This window comes from Meira miltonrushii (genome assembly GCF_003144205.1).
Source record: "Meira miltonrushii strain MCA 3882 unplaced genomic scaffold FA14scaffold_4, whole genome shotgun sequence".
Taxonomy (NCBI): domain Eukaryota; kingdom Fungi; phylum Basidiomycota; class Exobasidiomycetes; order Exobasidiales; family Brachybasidiaceae; genus Meira; species Meira miltonrushii.
In genome coordinates this window covers 1,494,919-1,508,148 of record NW_020289946.1, presented here as the reverse complement: position 1 = coordinate 1,508,148, position 13,230 = coordinate 1,494,919, and the positions used below count along the sequence as shown (strand labels likewise).

At 44.9% G+C, this 13,230-nt stretch overlaps 7 protein-coding genes across 7 annotated transcripts; 2 read left to right on the top strand and 5 right to left on the bottom strand.

Annotated features, from left to right (window-relative positions):
* Positions 1-10: 10 nt before the first annotated feature.
* On the bottom strand, positions 11-1,843 carry FA14DRAFT_149842 (WD40 repeat-like protein; the record flags this gene model as incomplete). Its single annotated transcript, XM_025497412.1, has 1 exon — positions 11-1,843. One exon carries the CDS (start codon positions 1,841-1,843, stop codon positions 11-13), a length of 1,833 nt encoding a protein of 610 aa, XP_025353371.1.
* Positions 1,844-2,125: 282 nt separating this feature from the next.
* FA14DRAFT_162211 (uncharacterized protein) lies at positions 2,126-3,920 on the top strand. Its single transcript, XM_025499477.1, has one exon. The coding sequence runs from the start codon at positions 2,168-2,170 to the stop codon at positions 3,863-3,865; it is 1,698 nt and encodes a 565-aa protein (XP_025353370.1). The 5' UTR covers positions 2,126-2,167; the 3' UTR covers positions 3,866-3,920.
* On the bottom strand, positions 3,915-5,762 carry FA14DRAFT_81052 (DHS-like NAD/FAD-binding domain-containing protein). The gene has a single exon (XM_025502937.1). It carries the CDS (start codon positions 5,648-5,650, stop codon positions 3,965-3,967), a length of 1,686 nt encoding a protein of 561 aa, XP_025353369.1. The 5' UTR covers positions 5,651-5,762; the 3' UTR covers positions 3,915-3,964.
* Positions 5,763-5,815: 53 nt separating this feature from the next.
* FA14DRAFT_81032 (uncharacterized protein) lies at positions 5,816-8,651 on the bottom strand. Its single transcript, XM_025502936.1, has one exon. It carries the CDS (start codon positions 8,557-8,559, stop codon positions 5,974-5,976), a length of 2,586 nt encoding a protein of 861 aa, XP_025353368.1. The 5' UTR covers positions 8,560-8,651; the 3' UTR covers positions 5,816-5,973.
* Positions 8,652-8,852: 201 nt separating this feature from the next.
* FA14DRAFT_192101 (uncharacterized protein) lies at positions 8,853-10,846 on the bottom strand. Its single transcript, XM_025501918.1, has 2 exons — positions 10,701-10,846; positions 8,853-10,640 (listed from the first exon to the last, which is right to left on the bottom strand). Exons 1-2 carry the CDS (start codon positions 10,727-10,729, stop codon positions 8,975-8,977), a joined length of 1,695 nt encoding a protein of 564 aa, XP_025353367.1. The 5' UTR covers positions 10,730-10,846; the 3' UTR covers positions 8,853-8,974.
* Positions 10,847-11,397: 551 nt separating this feature from the next.
* On the top strand, positions 11,398-11,652 carry FA14DRAFT_126351 (uncharacterized protein; the record flags this gene model as incomplete). Its single annotated transcript, XM_025496743.1, has 1 exon — positions 11,398-11,652. The coding sequence occupies one exon, from the start codon at positions 11,398-11,400 to the stop codon at positions 11,650-11,652; it is 255 nt and encodes an 84-aa protein (XP_025353366.1).
* Positions 11,653-11,699: 47 nt separating this feature from the next.
* On the bottom strand, positions 11,700-13,074 carry FA14DRAFT_162206 (V-snare-domain-containing protein). Its single transcript, XM_025499476.1, has 4 exons — positions 12,816-13,074; positions 12,555-12,751; positions 12,349-12,444; positions 11,700-12,277 (listed from the first exon to the last, which is right to left on the bottom strand). Exons 1-4 carry the CDS (start codon positions 13,035-13,037, stop codon positions 12,070-12,072), a joined length of 723 nt encoding a protein of 240 aa, XP_025353365.1. The 5' UTR covers positions 13,038-13,074; the 3' UTR covers positions 11,700-12,069.
* Between the last annotated feature and the right edge of the window lie 156 nt (positions 13,075-13,230).

Genomic DNA, 13,230 nt, shown 5'->3' with positions numbered 1-13,230 from the left:
TATAAAAAGATCAATTTCTCCAGATTTTTAAAACTTTATCACGACCACCACTGGCCACCTTGTCAGCGGCGAAGTCAACGCAATACACTTCGTCACTGTGACCGGGAAGATCTTGTCGGATTTTGAATGTTCGCAGATCCCACAATTTCAGAGTGGAATCTTTCGAAGCACTGATCAACATTCTGCTATCGGCACTCCATGCGATCCTGTACACACTAGCAACATGACCACGCAAAGTTGCAACAAATTTACCCGTTCTAGCTTCCCATAATTTTACCGAATTATCAAAGCTTGCACTTGCGATCCATTGACCGTTTGGCGAGAAACAGACATGATTGACCAGTTTTTGATGACCGGTCAAACGTGCAATCGGTTTCTTGGGCGTTGCTGCTCCCTCTCCATTATCGAGATGAGATTGTGGTGGCCAAAGGTATAAAGTATGATCGTCTGATCCACTGATTAATTGTTCCGCTTTGTTTCCCGCAGTTGCCGCTTTGAATCTTGCTTCGGCTGCTTTTTGAACTTGTTGATCCAATTCTTCCTCCGTCTTTGCATCTGTCTTATCAGCCACCTTTCCAAGATGATCAAATGGCCCAGTTCGCAATACCCAGTCTGTACTGAGGGAAAGTGTGTTGATCCAATGAGCATGCTCGTTTAAGGATCGTATCATCTTTCCATCTTTGGCATCCCACACTTTGATTGTCCTATCTGAGCTGGCGGTATAGAGCAATCCTCTTCCACCCCATCTAACAACATTGACACTTGCTGTATGAGCACCTAATGCATACTGACACAATCTAGACGTCGCATTCCATACACGTACAGTTCCATCTTTACTCGAAGAGGCCAATCTTGGCTGAGAAGGATTGAGATGGATGGGTTCCCATGCCAGTGAAGTGATCCATTTCGCATGCCCTTTCAAGACGTGTCCTTTGGGAGAAGCATGCCGTAGAGAACGCATTTGAGCTGAAGTAAGCTTTTCCGTTGAATCTCCCTGTTCTGCTCGAACTTGATCACCCGTCTTGGATCCCCAAGCAAGTCTTCCCGTCTTTCCTTGTGTAGAATCTGTAGCATCCCATATCCGTACTTCCCCATTCATATCTCCCGTTGCCAGTCTTCTTTCGCGACCTTCCCATTCGGCACATAGAACCCAACCTGCATGTCCAGTCAGGGTATGTAGAGGTAATTCTGACGTCAGATCCCAGATTCTAGCAGTCTTATCACCTGCGCCTGTGACCAAAAGTGTACCACTGGGCGAAAATGTTGAGCATAAGATCGGAGATGCATGTCCGTTGAGCGTTGTTGAACATCTTCTTACGGGCCGTACTCGGAACACTGCTTGTGGTTCAAAGACTACATTTAATGTATCTTCCTCACTCAATCCCATCTGCTGTGCTTGTTTCGTCATCAAGACATCTTCTTTAAGGTTCTTTGCAATTGTCAAGCGTGTTTGCAGGTTAATGGGTATATCCTTCCTCTCTCCATTTTCGTCCAAAGCAACGTGAAACGCAAATGGTAAATCTTCATCATCCTCCTCGTCTGAACTTTCGTCCTCTTCAGCAGCTTTCTTTCGTTCTTCTCTTGTTCTGTTTGCTTTCTTTTCAGCTCTCATCTGTCTTCTTAGTTGATTGACAATCATGTTCATTTGTCCTGCTCCCGTATCGGCAGGCAAAGAGATCACCGGACCAAGTGCTGAGCCGTTTGAATCACGAAATTGAACGACCAAGGTAGCCGAAGAAGGTCCTATCCGACCGGCTTCGGCAAGTTGAGCTGCTCTAGCATCCTCGGCGGCCTGCTCTAGACGAGCTCTTTTGGCACTCTTTGGAGGGACAAGAGTGGCCATTGTTGGTAGAGTTGATGATGGTACTTGACAAAGAATTGCTCTATCACCTTCTTGCCAATTCAGACAGATAAAGTGCCTCTTTCTTTTCACCCTCGTTCGGACAATAAACTTCTCAAAAAAATCCGCCAAAGACCAAAAATTCCAAAGCACGTGTAGGCAAAAATTTGACTGACAAAATGCGTAAAGATTTTCCTGCAGGGCTGTAACGACGCGTGGGGGGAGTTGATCCACTTTAAAAGGCAAAAGAAGGAAAATTATTATGAAATTCTCCAGAGCTTTTCTTTTTATTTTAGATCACTTCTATCATCAACTCCAACCAAAACAATGGCCAAAGGGAAAGAGCCAATCATGGCTTCACAACCCGTAAAGGGCAAAAAGAAGTCTAACGGAAGGAATGCACTCCAGAATGGCAAACCTGGCGAATCTTCTTCCATGGCAGTCGGCAAAGCTAAAGCATCAGAGGATGAGCTGCTGAAGGATGAATTAATGCAATCTCTCAATAGACACGATGCTTCTTTCACTGCTCTTCTTTCTCTCATTCCCGCAAATCTTTACCTTGCTCCTGAATCTGATTCAGAAGCAGGTTCTGAGATCGGCGAGATCTCCTTGGACCAAACTTCCTCCAATCCGTTGAGCAAACGAAAGATTGCTGAACTTACAGCCGAAGAACGTAAAGCACGGATAAGGGAAGCCAAAAGAGCCAAACATGATCCAGAAAATCAAAAGAATGCCATCCAGATACAACAAGAACGAGCGGCAAAGAGAGCCGAAAGACTTGCAGCGCAAGAACGGGAAGAAGAGCAAGATCTATCACTCAACTTTTCTATGGGCAGTGATTTGATGATGAATGGCAACGAAGGCGCTGGGGATACAGACGATGATGAGGATAGCGAAGAGGACCATGATGAAGATGACGATGATGATGGAGATTCGTATGAGACACTACCCACCAGCACCAAAGGATCAGAGGAACTAAGCGATAAACCCGCAATCCCAAGCCCCCTGCCTGGTGCAGGACCACCAAACATTCTGGATTTGCGAGCACGTCTACAAGCAAAGATTCAAGGAATTCAAGCCCAAAGACGAGCGCAAGCATTGGGTCAAAACAGCCATGGCGAGATTGGTGATGATGAGAGCATTGCTAGCACAAAGGATGAGTTGCTAGAAGAAAGGCGCAAACAACGCGGTGAGATGCGTGATCGTAGACGTAAGGCCGCCAAAGAACGTAAACGTGCTGAAAGAGAAGGAACTGCACCCAAGAAAGGTAACGGTCAAAATGCAGGAAATGACAAGAAAGGTACCACAGCCCCTCAGCTCTTCGTTTCACCTGTTAATGGGAAGAGCGTTGCACCGTCAACTTCTTCGCTGGCAAACGTGACCGATTCAAATGACATCGCATTCTCTTCACTTCAATTTGATGGACAGTCTTTAGACTCTTTGAAAAAGAGCAAGCATGCTTTACCATCTGATCCTAAAGCTGCTCTTGCCATCTTGGAAGCACGCAAAAGGAAGGAAGAGGCACGAAGAGCGAAAATCGAAGCACGCGGAGAGGATGCAGAAGGAAGCTCGACTAAAAAGGATGCAGAACAAGCAGAAAAAGATCGAGCAGAACATATCAAATGGAGTAAAGCTGAAGCAGCAGCTCAAGGAGTCAAAATTCGTGATGATGAAGCTCTTTTGCGAAAAGCGGCAAAGAAACGTGATAAACAAAAGGCAAAAAGTTCAACAGAATGGGGTAAACGTAATCGCGATTTGGCTTCTCAACAAGCAGCTCGTCAAAAGAAACGTCAGGATAACATTGCTGCTCGAAAAGATAAAAAGGGTGGCGGTAAAAGCGGCGGTGGCGGTGGAGGAAAGAGTGGAAGTAGCTCTTCCAATGCACATTCTGCCAAATCAAAAGCTTTGGGCTCAAAGAGAAAATCTGGAAGCTCCCGACCCGGATTTGAAGGGAAGGGTAGATCGTTTGGCGGTAAAAAAGCTTCAAGTAGCGGCGGAGTCGGAAAGAAGCAAGGAAGAAAGTGAAGCATTTTGTACATAGAGCATTAATATCAACACTCATGAGATATCGCTAATATGAAAAGATGTGTGTGAGTATAATACATAATGTCCAGAGGGCCGAATCTATTCATCTATTTTGGCGATTTTTTGAGGTGCTTCTTCATGGGGAGAATCGGCGGATCTTTTAAGATTGGGCTGATCATCGCCATCCTCCTCCTCTTCTTCCTCTTCGGCTGCCCACATCTCCTTGAGCTCGTCTGCTTCAGCACCAGGAAAGAGCCAGATATGAGTATCACCTAGTCTTTGTGGCTGGACTTCGCCCCCTTCCTTCGTTGCCTCACCGGGAGCAGGAGTCTCTTCCTTGACAGCCATATCTATTGCCGCGCTATCTTGACCAACAACTTCTTTGGATGGCTTGGGTAAAGGCAATTGCCAATCTAATCTTTTGCATAAATAATCAACAATCTCATCCCCATTACCAAGCAACTGAATATCCATAGCCAGATGAGTTACTGGCGTTCGATTGATCAGAATGACCGGGGTAGAATGAGGTATATGTCCTACCAATTCGCTCACTGGCGCAACTCTTAATGAAGTACCCATTACGATCAAAAGATCTACCTTTTCTCGATCCTGCACCACGCATTGATCAAACTCGCCTGAAAGCGCCTCCCCAAAGAAGGTGATACATGGCTTTAACACACCTATCCCTGGCAATGCATCGAGCTCATCATCATCATCATCATCGTTGTCGTCTGCTTTCCAATTTTTCTGGCTCTTGCCTGACTTTGCTTGCTTTTTTGCTTCTTCAGCTTCTGAGCACTTTGGACATTTTGGCACCCGTTGTGCAAAGATGTCTTCTTTTATGTACGATCCTGGAACGGTGAACGTACATCCGGGCGTTGTACAAGCAGCTTTGCTGAAGCTTCCATGACAATGCAAAACCTTTTCGATCCCTGCAGCGTCTTCCAATGTATCTATGTTTTGCGTGTAATGTCGTAGTAACTTCTGCTTGTCCTCCAAAAGTTTGATAAATCTATGTGAAGGCGAAGGCTTGAAATTCGATGGAAAGATTTGTTTCGCAAACGAAAAGAAACAAGTAGGATCATAAAGAAAGAACTCTTTATTGAACATATCTGTTGGATCGGATAATGCTTGTGCGTATTGAGCATCTCCATGTTGCAATTGTGCGTAGATACCGTCTTTAGAGCGAAAATCGGGTATCCCACATGAGGTAGAGAGTCCAGCTCCCCCCAATACCATTATTCGCTTAGACTTTTTGATCAATTCTACAGCATCGTCTACTGTATTGTACTGCTTTAATTTCTCTCTCCTCCTTAGAACTCTGATCAGAGCAGATTTCAGTAGTGCTGTTAGGTATGGAAGTGGAACTTGATCGGCTTCCCGCAATTGTTTGGGCAGAAGAACACCAAGAGCGATGAGGAATGCCTTCATCCGTTTCTCCGAGATGCCATCAACATGAGTTTGCATGAATAAAATCAATCCATCCTTTTTGAGCTCGACAACCAATTCGTCTATTCGTTCGTGCGGATAAGTGATTGCAGCTTCATCTACGATACGGTCTATTTCGGCTTCATCTGTTGACTCTGTGTCGGCTTCATCTTCTAAGGCTTCCAATTCATCCGAATCACAATCCAACGTACTCAGTTGTGAAGCTTGTGCAATCGCTTCATCGGTTTGAGGGGGTGCTGCCGGAACGCTTACGCCATTTTGAGAGAATGTCGTACGATCAGCTTGTTGTGCTATCGCATCCCCATTGCCCACCTGCTCAAGCTCGGCCTTCTCCATCTTCCACTTGAAACATCAATTGTTCTTTCGTAGATGAGATTCAGGAGCAAGATTCAGAAGATCGGGCAGTGAGAATGAATGCGCCTTTAATGCAAAAGTCCGTGCGTCTTTGCCCGACGCTAGCAAGATCTTCACTTCTTCTCTCACCTCCTTCTGGAAACTGTTCGATGGTCAAATAAGAATGATAACATTAATTCTGATGATACAGAGTATTGAATACATAGGACGAATGTATGTACAATGAACGATATAAATGGGACGATAGGACCGCACTATTGAATAAAATACAAGGATATCGTTATGTCAGAGCACAGGAGATATGTTCACGATGACTTAGCGGCCAATTTCGATAAAAGACTCTTTTGCTTCTTTGAACTTTCTCCCTTTCCTGACTTTTGATTGACGGCTTTCGCACCTGCTCGTTTTGTTTGAGGAATAGATGAAGTTTGTTTATTAGAAGCTTTCGTGTTTTTGCTACTTGGTTCATCTTCGTCAGAAGAAGAGTCATCAGACGAAGATGAACTATCAGACGATGAATCATCATCATCGTCTTCATCGATTTGATCCTCAGATGAGTCGCCGTCATCCGTTACCTTCTTTCCGTTGATGGCTGGGTATATAGATGGGGTTTGAGGACTTGAAACTTTAATTTTCGAAGGATCCAAGGCGGACAAGCGGGGATAGCCGAATGAAAGCGAAGAAGATGCTTTGTTATCTTGCTTCCCTTTTATGGTATCACCCTTCTTTGGAGACGATGTTTTGGCGGGCGCAGCATTGGAAGCTTTCTTCTTTTCTGATTCGGACTCGGTTTCGCTTGAATCGCCCGATTCGCTGTCACTGTCGCTATCAGAGCTGTCATCAGAATCACTCTCTGAAGAAGATGAACTTGTGTCGCTCGAATCATCATCGGCATTTGCCCCATTGGACGTTTGGTCCTTTTTGTTCTCAGCTTCTTTCTTTGTCGATTCTGTTTTTGCTGGTTCAGTCTGTGTTTGATCCTCTTTCTTCTTCTTTGCCTCTTCTTCGGCTGCCTTTCTCTTCAACTCCTCCAATTCTTGCCTGTCAGATTCCTTCTTTGCCTTTATAGCAGCTTGCTTTCTTTCTTTTTCCTCCGCAGCTGCTTTGCGTTTAGCAGCAGCTTCTTCTTTCTTTGCGGCAGCTTCTGCTTCCTTCTTTGCCTTCTCTTCAGCTTTTTGCTTTGCTAGCTCGTCTTTCTTTCTCTGCTTCTCCTCCGCCACAGCCTTCTTCTTCTCTTCCGCTTCTTGTGCTTTTCGCTTCTTTTCTTCATCGGCCTCTTGTGCCTTTCTCTTCTTTTCCTCTTCGGCTTCTTGTGCCTTTCTCTTCTTTTCCTCTTCGGCTTCTTGTGCCTTTCTCTTCTTCTCTTCATCGGCTTCTTGTGCCTTTCGCTTCTTTTCCTCTTCAGCTTCTAGTGCCTTTCTCTTCTTCTCCTCTTCAGCTTCCTGCGCTTTCTTCTTTTTTTCTTCTTCAGCTTCTTGCGCTTTTCGCTTCTTTTCCTCTTCTTTCTTCAACGCTTTCTCTTCGGCTTCTTTTTGCTTCTTCTCGTCTTCTGCTTTTTGTGCTTCTTGCGATCTGAAATTATCAAGCCATTCACCAAATTTGTTGCGTGCATCCAACTCATTTGATGTCAATTCAGCCTTCTCTTTCAACTTCTCATACCACTCTGTCACCTTCTCCATACCGCCTTCGATCACTTTCGCAATTTCAATTTCGACAGGCTGAGGTTCTTCAACCGAGTCCGTTGCCACAGACTTATCTTCCACACCACTTTGAGCCTTGGTCGATTTTCGTGCCTTCTTAGCACCTTTCTCTTCGGTTTTGGCTGGTGCGGGTGTTTCATCCCCTCCAATGGCCTCTGTGCTGGTCTGTTGAGATTTTCTGCCTTTGGGCTTCTTAGCTGTGACTTCAGCGTTCACGTCCTGATCAGGTTTGACGTCATCAGCCAGACCTAATTCGTTTTGCACTTCAAGATCTTCTGCATCGGTATCAAGTGACATATCCCTTTCCACAATCTGATTTGGCGAGGATTTTCTCTTTGCTGCCTTCTTTGGTGCTTGTTTGGCGACATTCGTCTCTACCTTTGGTGCTCCTTCTTCACCTGCCTTTGCATTTTCTTCAGGTGTAGGAACTTCGATGGAAATATTCCAAGTCGTTGGTGTATTTGTGCCAGCTGCCTTTTTGGCATTGGCAGGAGTGTTTGGCACCTCACTTTGAACTGCCTTTGACACACCCTTTCTGCCTGCTGCCTTGGCTGGTTTTGGCTTACCATCCATATTGGGCTTCACGTCCAAAGTCAAAGGATCTTCAGGTTGCGTACCTTTGGTGATCGCCAAAGAGACGATCGCTTCAAAGTCTTCTTTTTCATCAACTGACATTGTCTTGTTTGAGAATTGACATGTGAATTGAATCTGATAATCTTTCAAATCTGCCAATTGTGGCCATTTACGACGAATAAAATCCAACGTTTGTTTCCAAGATTGTCCTTCTTTCACAACACGCAGATAATGAACACTGCTGATCTGTGTGCATGTGATCAGTATCACACCAACGTCATCTTGACTCATGGTCACATCATTACTGCTGGATCTGGAATTACGTGCTCCACTTTGTTCATTCTTGGGCGTGATTCCATTCTTGTTCAATTTTGCCTTCTTGGCGTTAGGAATAGGTGTGGATGGCGTGGGCGACAAAGTCTGATCAAAGTATGCATTTGTGCTTTGATTTGGTGCAGGACTTGGAGAGACTTCGTTTGGACCTTTTCGCTTTCTTTTCTTGGCCGAAAATTTTGCTGAATTATTGCCATTCATTGTAGTCATTTCAGATGAGCCAACATCTACTTTCTCTCCACTTTTCCCTGCCTTCTTTTGATTTTTAGGTGTTGCCTCACTCATTTTGATCAAGCATCTGAGAGATAGATAATTCAATCAGAGCAAATCAATTCACCTCTTTTGAGAGTGGATTAAATAGAGGAGGTAGATGGATGGGAGAAGTGAGAAGAGAAAGGTAAGATGGTTTCTCAATAATTGATGGTTCTTCATTTACGCGTTTCTTTCAAAATTTCTCAGGCTCATTTCCGTTGCAGGACCTAAAGCTCCGTTCTCCGCGTAAGAAAGCTTCCCCCGAACCAAGATGGGAATTTTGGCGTCGAGTTTGCAGACCTTATTACACAAATGAGCTCGTGAAAGGATAATACATGTTCATTTGATGACTTTGAATGAGCTCTTGAAATCAAGGTATTGGTAAAAAATGAGTGTTAATAATACAAGATAGTAATAAAGTCGAACAAAAAAGGCTCTACGCCTGCAATCAACCATTATTCGATCCAACGGAACTACTCCTAGGTCGATTAATCGTTTGACGCAATGAAACCGGCGGCGGGGCAGGTTTGCCCGATCGAGGTTGAATTGTCTTTCTCAAAGGATCATCCCTTCGGCTAGCTGGTCCCATAGGATTGTGATTGGAAAGTGTACTTCCTCGAGGACGAGTCGACGCAGCCAAATGACTTGCACCACCCCCAACAGAAGATTGTGTATTGATACTAGTTGAGGATGCAAGAGTTGATAAGTGACTTCTTCTTCTGTATTGGGTTTGAGTCTGAGCAGGATCTTGGTCCAAAAAGTCTAGTGAACCATTGTAGTGCTCTAAGTTCGGAGTTTGAGCGCGAACGGAAGGAGGTACATACCCGTTTGAAGCCGGCATCGAAAGGCGTGAGGGTGGTCTTTGCGAGGTTGATCGAGACAAACCGTTAGCAGGTAAAGGTATAGCACTTGGCGTTGACTGATCTTCACTACTTCTACCAATCACACTTCTCCTTGGTGTCGCAGCAACAGGCGATCCATCTTTCGGACCGATACTGGAGGACATGCGTGAAGCAGGTCGAGGGATCGCACTTGCACCTCCATCGGATGGAGCAGTTCGAGTGGCCGTTTGTACAGTTGCTTGCAGTTCTCTCAGATTCTGCAACAATCCTGCCATCTTCTTCATACTTGAGCCTTGTTGCTGACCTCTAGAACTTGGAGCTAATGTTGATCTACGTGCTGGCATTGCTCCAGCAGCGGTAGAGCGTGAAAGTCCGATAGATTGACGTGCTCTTAGCTGACCGGAGGAGGGGCTAGAGCTCAAACCATCACTTTGTACCTGTCTCACATCAGATGAATCTCTCCTTGCATGCGTAGACGCCGCCAATGAGGATCTTTGAGACAGCAATGTTCGCCTTTGCGCTGACGATGTTGTGGCCGAAGCACTAGATGAGGACGAAGGTACGGTTTGCAAAGGTGAAATGAAACCAGTTCTTGAGCCTGATCTTTCGTGAGCGCCTGCTCTTGATGAAGGTCGTTGGTAAAGAGCTCGGTCAATATCGACGGAAGAACGGCCTGACCTTACCGAATGTATCTCAGTAGGCGTACGTGTGGTAGGACGGCTGGATGTAACACGTTCCTGCCATACTGCCAACTCTTCCTTGACTTCTTGTAGTTCATCTTTCAGCCGCTGATTTTCTTCTTCTAGTTTTGTTTTTGCAACAAGCTCTTCTTCAAGCATGGCAGTACGTTCGATAGCACGATTGTATCTTGACTCCATATCTGTGAGCGAGGAGGCAACCATTCTTTCTGCATTCTCCAATTCATCATTATCCAATTCCATATCCCGAAGCTTTGCCTTGTAAGCATTGTGAGACTCGCGCAGAGTGGACAATTCACGATTCAGTTCTGCCAATGTCTTGTTATGATCTGATAATGTCCTTTGATATTTCCCTTTCCATTCATCCACATCACCTTTAAGCTTTTCCGCACGAACTTGGGCATCTCGTGTACTGTTATTAGCAATCGTTAGTTCGATTTCCATCTCCTTTTCTAGTTCTTTCGAACTTTCCATGTACTCTTCCAATCTGCCACCCATATCCTTGAGCGTTGACCTGGCGTCCAGCGCTTCCTTTTTCCACCATGTCAGCTCCTCCTCCTTGCTCTCGAAGCGGCTATACGAAATGAGACTGTCAGTGACTGTTCCAGGAATGCTATTGAATGCATATACTCACGGCACATCGGAATCCTCATCCAAGGCCATCTTGGACTACCAATCTTGACCTGGATATGTGATGGTGGTCATCAGACTATAAGCAGGTCAATGCGTTCTCTTGTGTGTATGCATGTTGTTCTCCAACTTTACTAATTTAAGCTGTGGGCATTATGGGTGTGCGATTTGCTATGAACCAAACGCCCTGTTTTGTGATACAAATAACACACGGTCATCAATCGATTAGCGTTAAATGATTAATTTCGCGTACCTAGCACGTGTTCTATGGGAAAATTGAAGATCTTCCTTTTGGCACTTAGCATCACGTGTTTTTTATCCAGTTTGAAGATCATCTTTCTTGCCGGCGCAAAAGAGAGTGTAGGCTGCGGGCTTAGAGTAAAGGGAGAAGGCCTGTGTAAAGCGTCCAAAATGCGCGCGCAAGGCCTACAAACCACAGGAAGTTTACCATTTTACAGCTTTTCAACTTCATCCCTTTCTCGCCACGATCACCAATACAAACCGGCTGACAGTCATCAAAATGGTAAGTGTCGATCCATCATACAGTACCACACCGACAACTACACCAATCAGACGGAGCTTGCGGATGTTGAAAAGAGATGGGTGAAGGGGAGAAAAGGGGATATCTTTAGGTTATGTTGGGAAATGGATTCAGCAATGAAACACAACGCCCTTCTTCATGGCACTAGATTCATCCGCAAATGCATCACTACAACAGACCGAAGACAAACCTTACGCCATATCTGTCTCAGCTTGAACACTTTACTTACCCTTCGACTTTCCTCTCTCCTTCACACAAACAGCCAAGCCAAAAGAGCTTCAAGACAAAGGTCACTTTGGCCAAGGCATCCCGCCAAAACCGCCCAATCCCACCATGGTTCCGCATGAAGACTGACAACAAGATCCAATACAACAAGAACCGTAGACATTGGAGACGTACTAAGCTCGGTATCTAAAGAGCTTTTTCCAACACAAAACTTGTTCTGTTCAGCAATTTGTTCACACTTTTGACATTATGGTGAAGGGATATCATACAATTGGCGTATGATGCCAACGACAAGGTTCAGTTTCGCCAGTTCAGTACTCGATACGTGGTTTCTCTTTGCCCTTTTTGTCCCAAGTGTGACATGTACAATTTCATGTTTCCATATGTGGCATCCCAAAATTCATCTTACCCGCATTACGCACATTATGCTCGTCTGTGTCCGACAGAGAAGGGATATTGAAGAAGGTCTGATGCACTTGAAGAACACAGATTGCATCACTAGTTTGCGATTGATTGATTGTGTGATGCTTGAAAAGTAGACAGAGATCGCTCTTTATCAAATCGCTCCCATAAAGCTTCGTTAAACGTGCAAATGCACGAATCTTCATTACCGAGTTAGATACATGAGTATTAGTACAGTACACGTTCCGATCACCACGCCCATGATTACACGATCCCTCTGTCGTCTACGATGAATAAGTCTGATCAGGTTATTCAATCCGGGAATTTGACTTGCAGTATTTGTCAATCTTGAAGTCATGTCCACCAAAGTGGACCGTTGTTGTCCCAGATCAGCGCGGGTAGCATATGCTTGACTGGAGGGGAGTAAGAAGAATGTCAGTCATGCTCAGTGAAAAGCTGTCAGAGGCTCTTTTGATCAACTCACTCTAGTGTGCCATCAATCATCTGATGGGAATTGTCTAATCGGGATCTTTCTGCCAATAGTGCATCTGCATCGCTTCCTTGACGAGCTTTGTAGCTTCTGTAAACCAGTAAGAGAAGAAGACATTAGCAAAATCTGAATCGATGTGGCTTCCGTATCACCTTGTTCGTGAGGCCATACCAGCTGGCTTGTCCTATGGTGCTACTCACTCTATATCTATCTTCACACTTCCCAGCAAATCCCTACGATCTCTGGCTTGTTTGACGTTTGTTTTTGATCTTCTATAATCTCTTTCAAAGTCCAGCAAAACCTCTCTGTGCCGCTGTAATGTATGCTGCTGTGATGCTGATGCTTGAACGATTGGATCATTTAGCGAGTTTGATAGACTGTCCACGCTTGACGATAGCTATTTCCAAGAAAGAAGCAGTAAGTCAAACGCTCAGAATCCCATAACAAGCTCTCTATCTCACCTCTGCTAATAGCCTTTCGATCTCTTGTTCCATCTGTATATGGTCTTCTCCTTCACTCTTTACGCCATTTCGCCTACCCTCTTCTGTTGCTTTTCCTGGCCATGCTCCGTTTGCCTGTCCTGCTCCTGCTATATTGGCTGCAATACGTGAATATTGATTCAAAGCAGCATCTAATCGTACCTCTAAATTTCGTATTCCTCTTCGTGTGACTTCCCAAGACATGTTGTCAAGATGGCTGTCACTTTCAACTATTCTATGCTTGCATTGGATGCATGCTAACACTCATGTTTCTATTTTTGCCTCCACGCAGCTTATAGTTTAACGCTTTGGTTGTGTTGGCGCGTGCCTGTCAGTCCGCATTGAGCACCCGTTGAAAAAAGTAACACACTGCTATTGCCTACGGTTAAATGTATCT

Excerpts from the sequence above, each read along its gene's own strand:
- FA14DRAFT_162206 (XM_025499476.1), bottom strand. The coding sequence starts at position 13,037 with ATGTCTTGGGAAGTCACACGAAGAGGAATACGAAATTTAGAGGTACGA. Across the intron at positions 12,445-12,554 it reads AGTGTGAAGATAGATATAGA|AAGCTACAAAGCTCGTCAAG; the intron begins GTGAGTAGCACC and ends ACTGGTTTACAG. Across the intron at positions 12,278-12,348 it reads ATGATTGATGGCACACTAGA|TCAAGCATATGCTACCCGCG; the intron begins GTGAGTTGATCA and ends ACTCCCCTCCAG.
- FA14DRAFT_162211 (XM_025499477.1), top strand. The coding sequence starts at position 2,168 with ATGGCCAAAGGGAAAGAGCCAATCATGGCTTCACAACCCGTAAAGGGC.
- FA14DRAFT_81032 (XM_025502936.1), bottom strand. The coding sequence starts at position 8,559 with ATGAGTGAGGCAACACCTAAAAATCAAAAGAAGGCAGGGAAAAGTGGA.
- FA14DRAFT_81052 (XM_025502937.1), bottom strand. The coding sequence starts at position 5,650 with ATGGAGAAGGCCGAGCTTGAGCAGGTGGGCAATGGGGATGCGATAGCA.
- FA14DRAFT_192101 (XM_025501918.1), bottom strand. The coding sequence starts at position 10,729 with ATGGCCTTGGATGAGGATTCCGATGTGCC. Across the intron at positions 10,641-10,700 it reads GATGAGGATTCCGATGTGCC|CCGCTTCGAGAGCAAGGAGG; the intron begins GTGAGTATATGC and ends CATTTCGTATAG.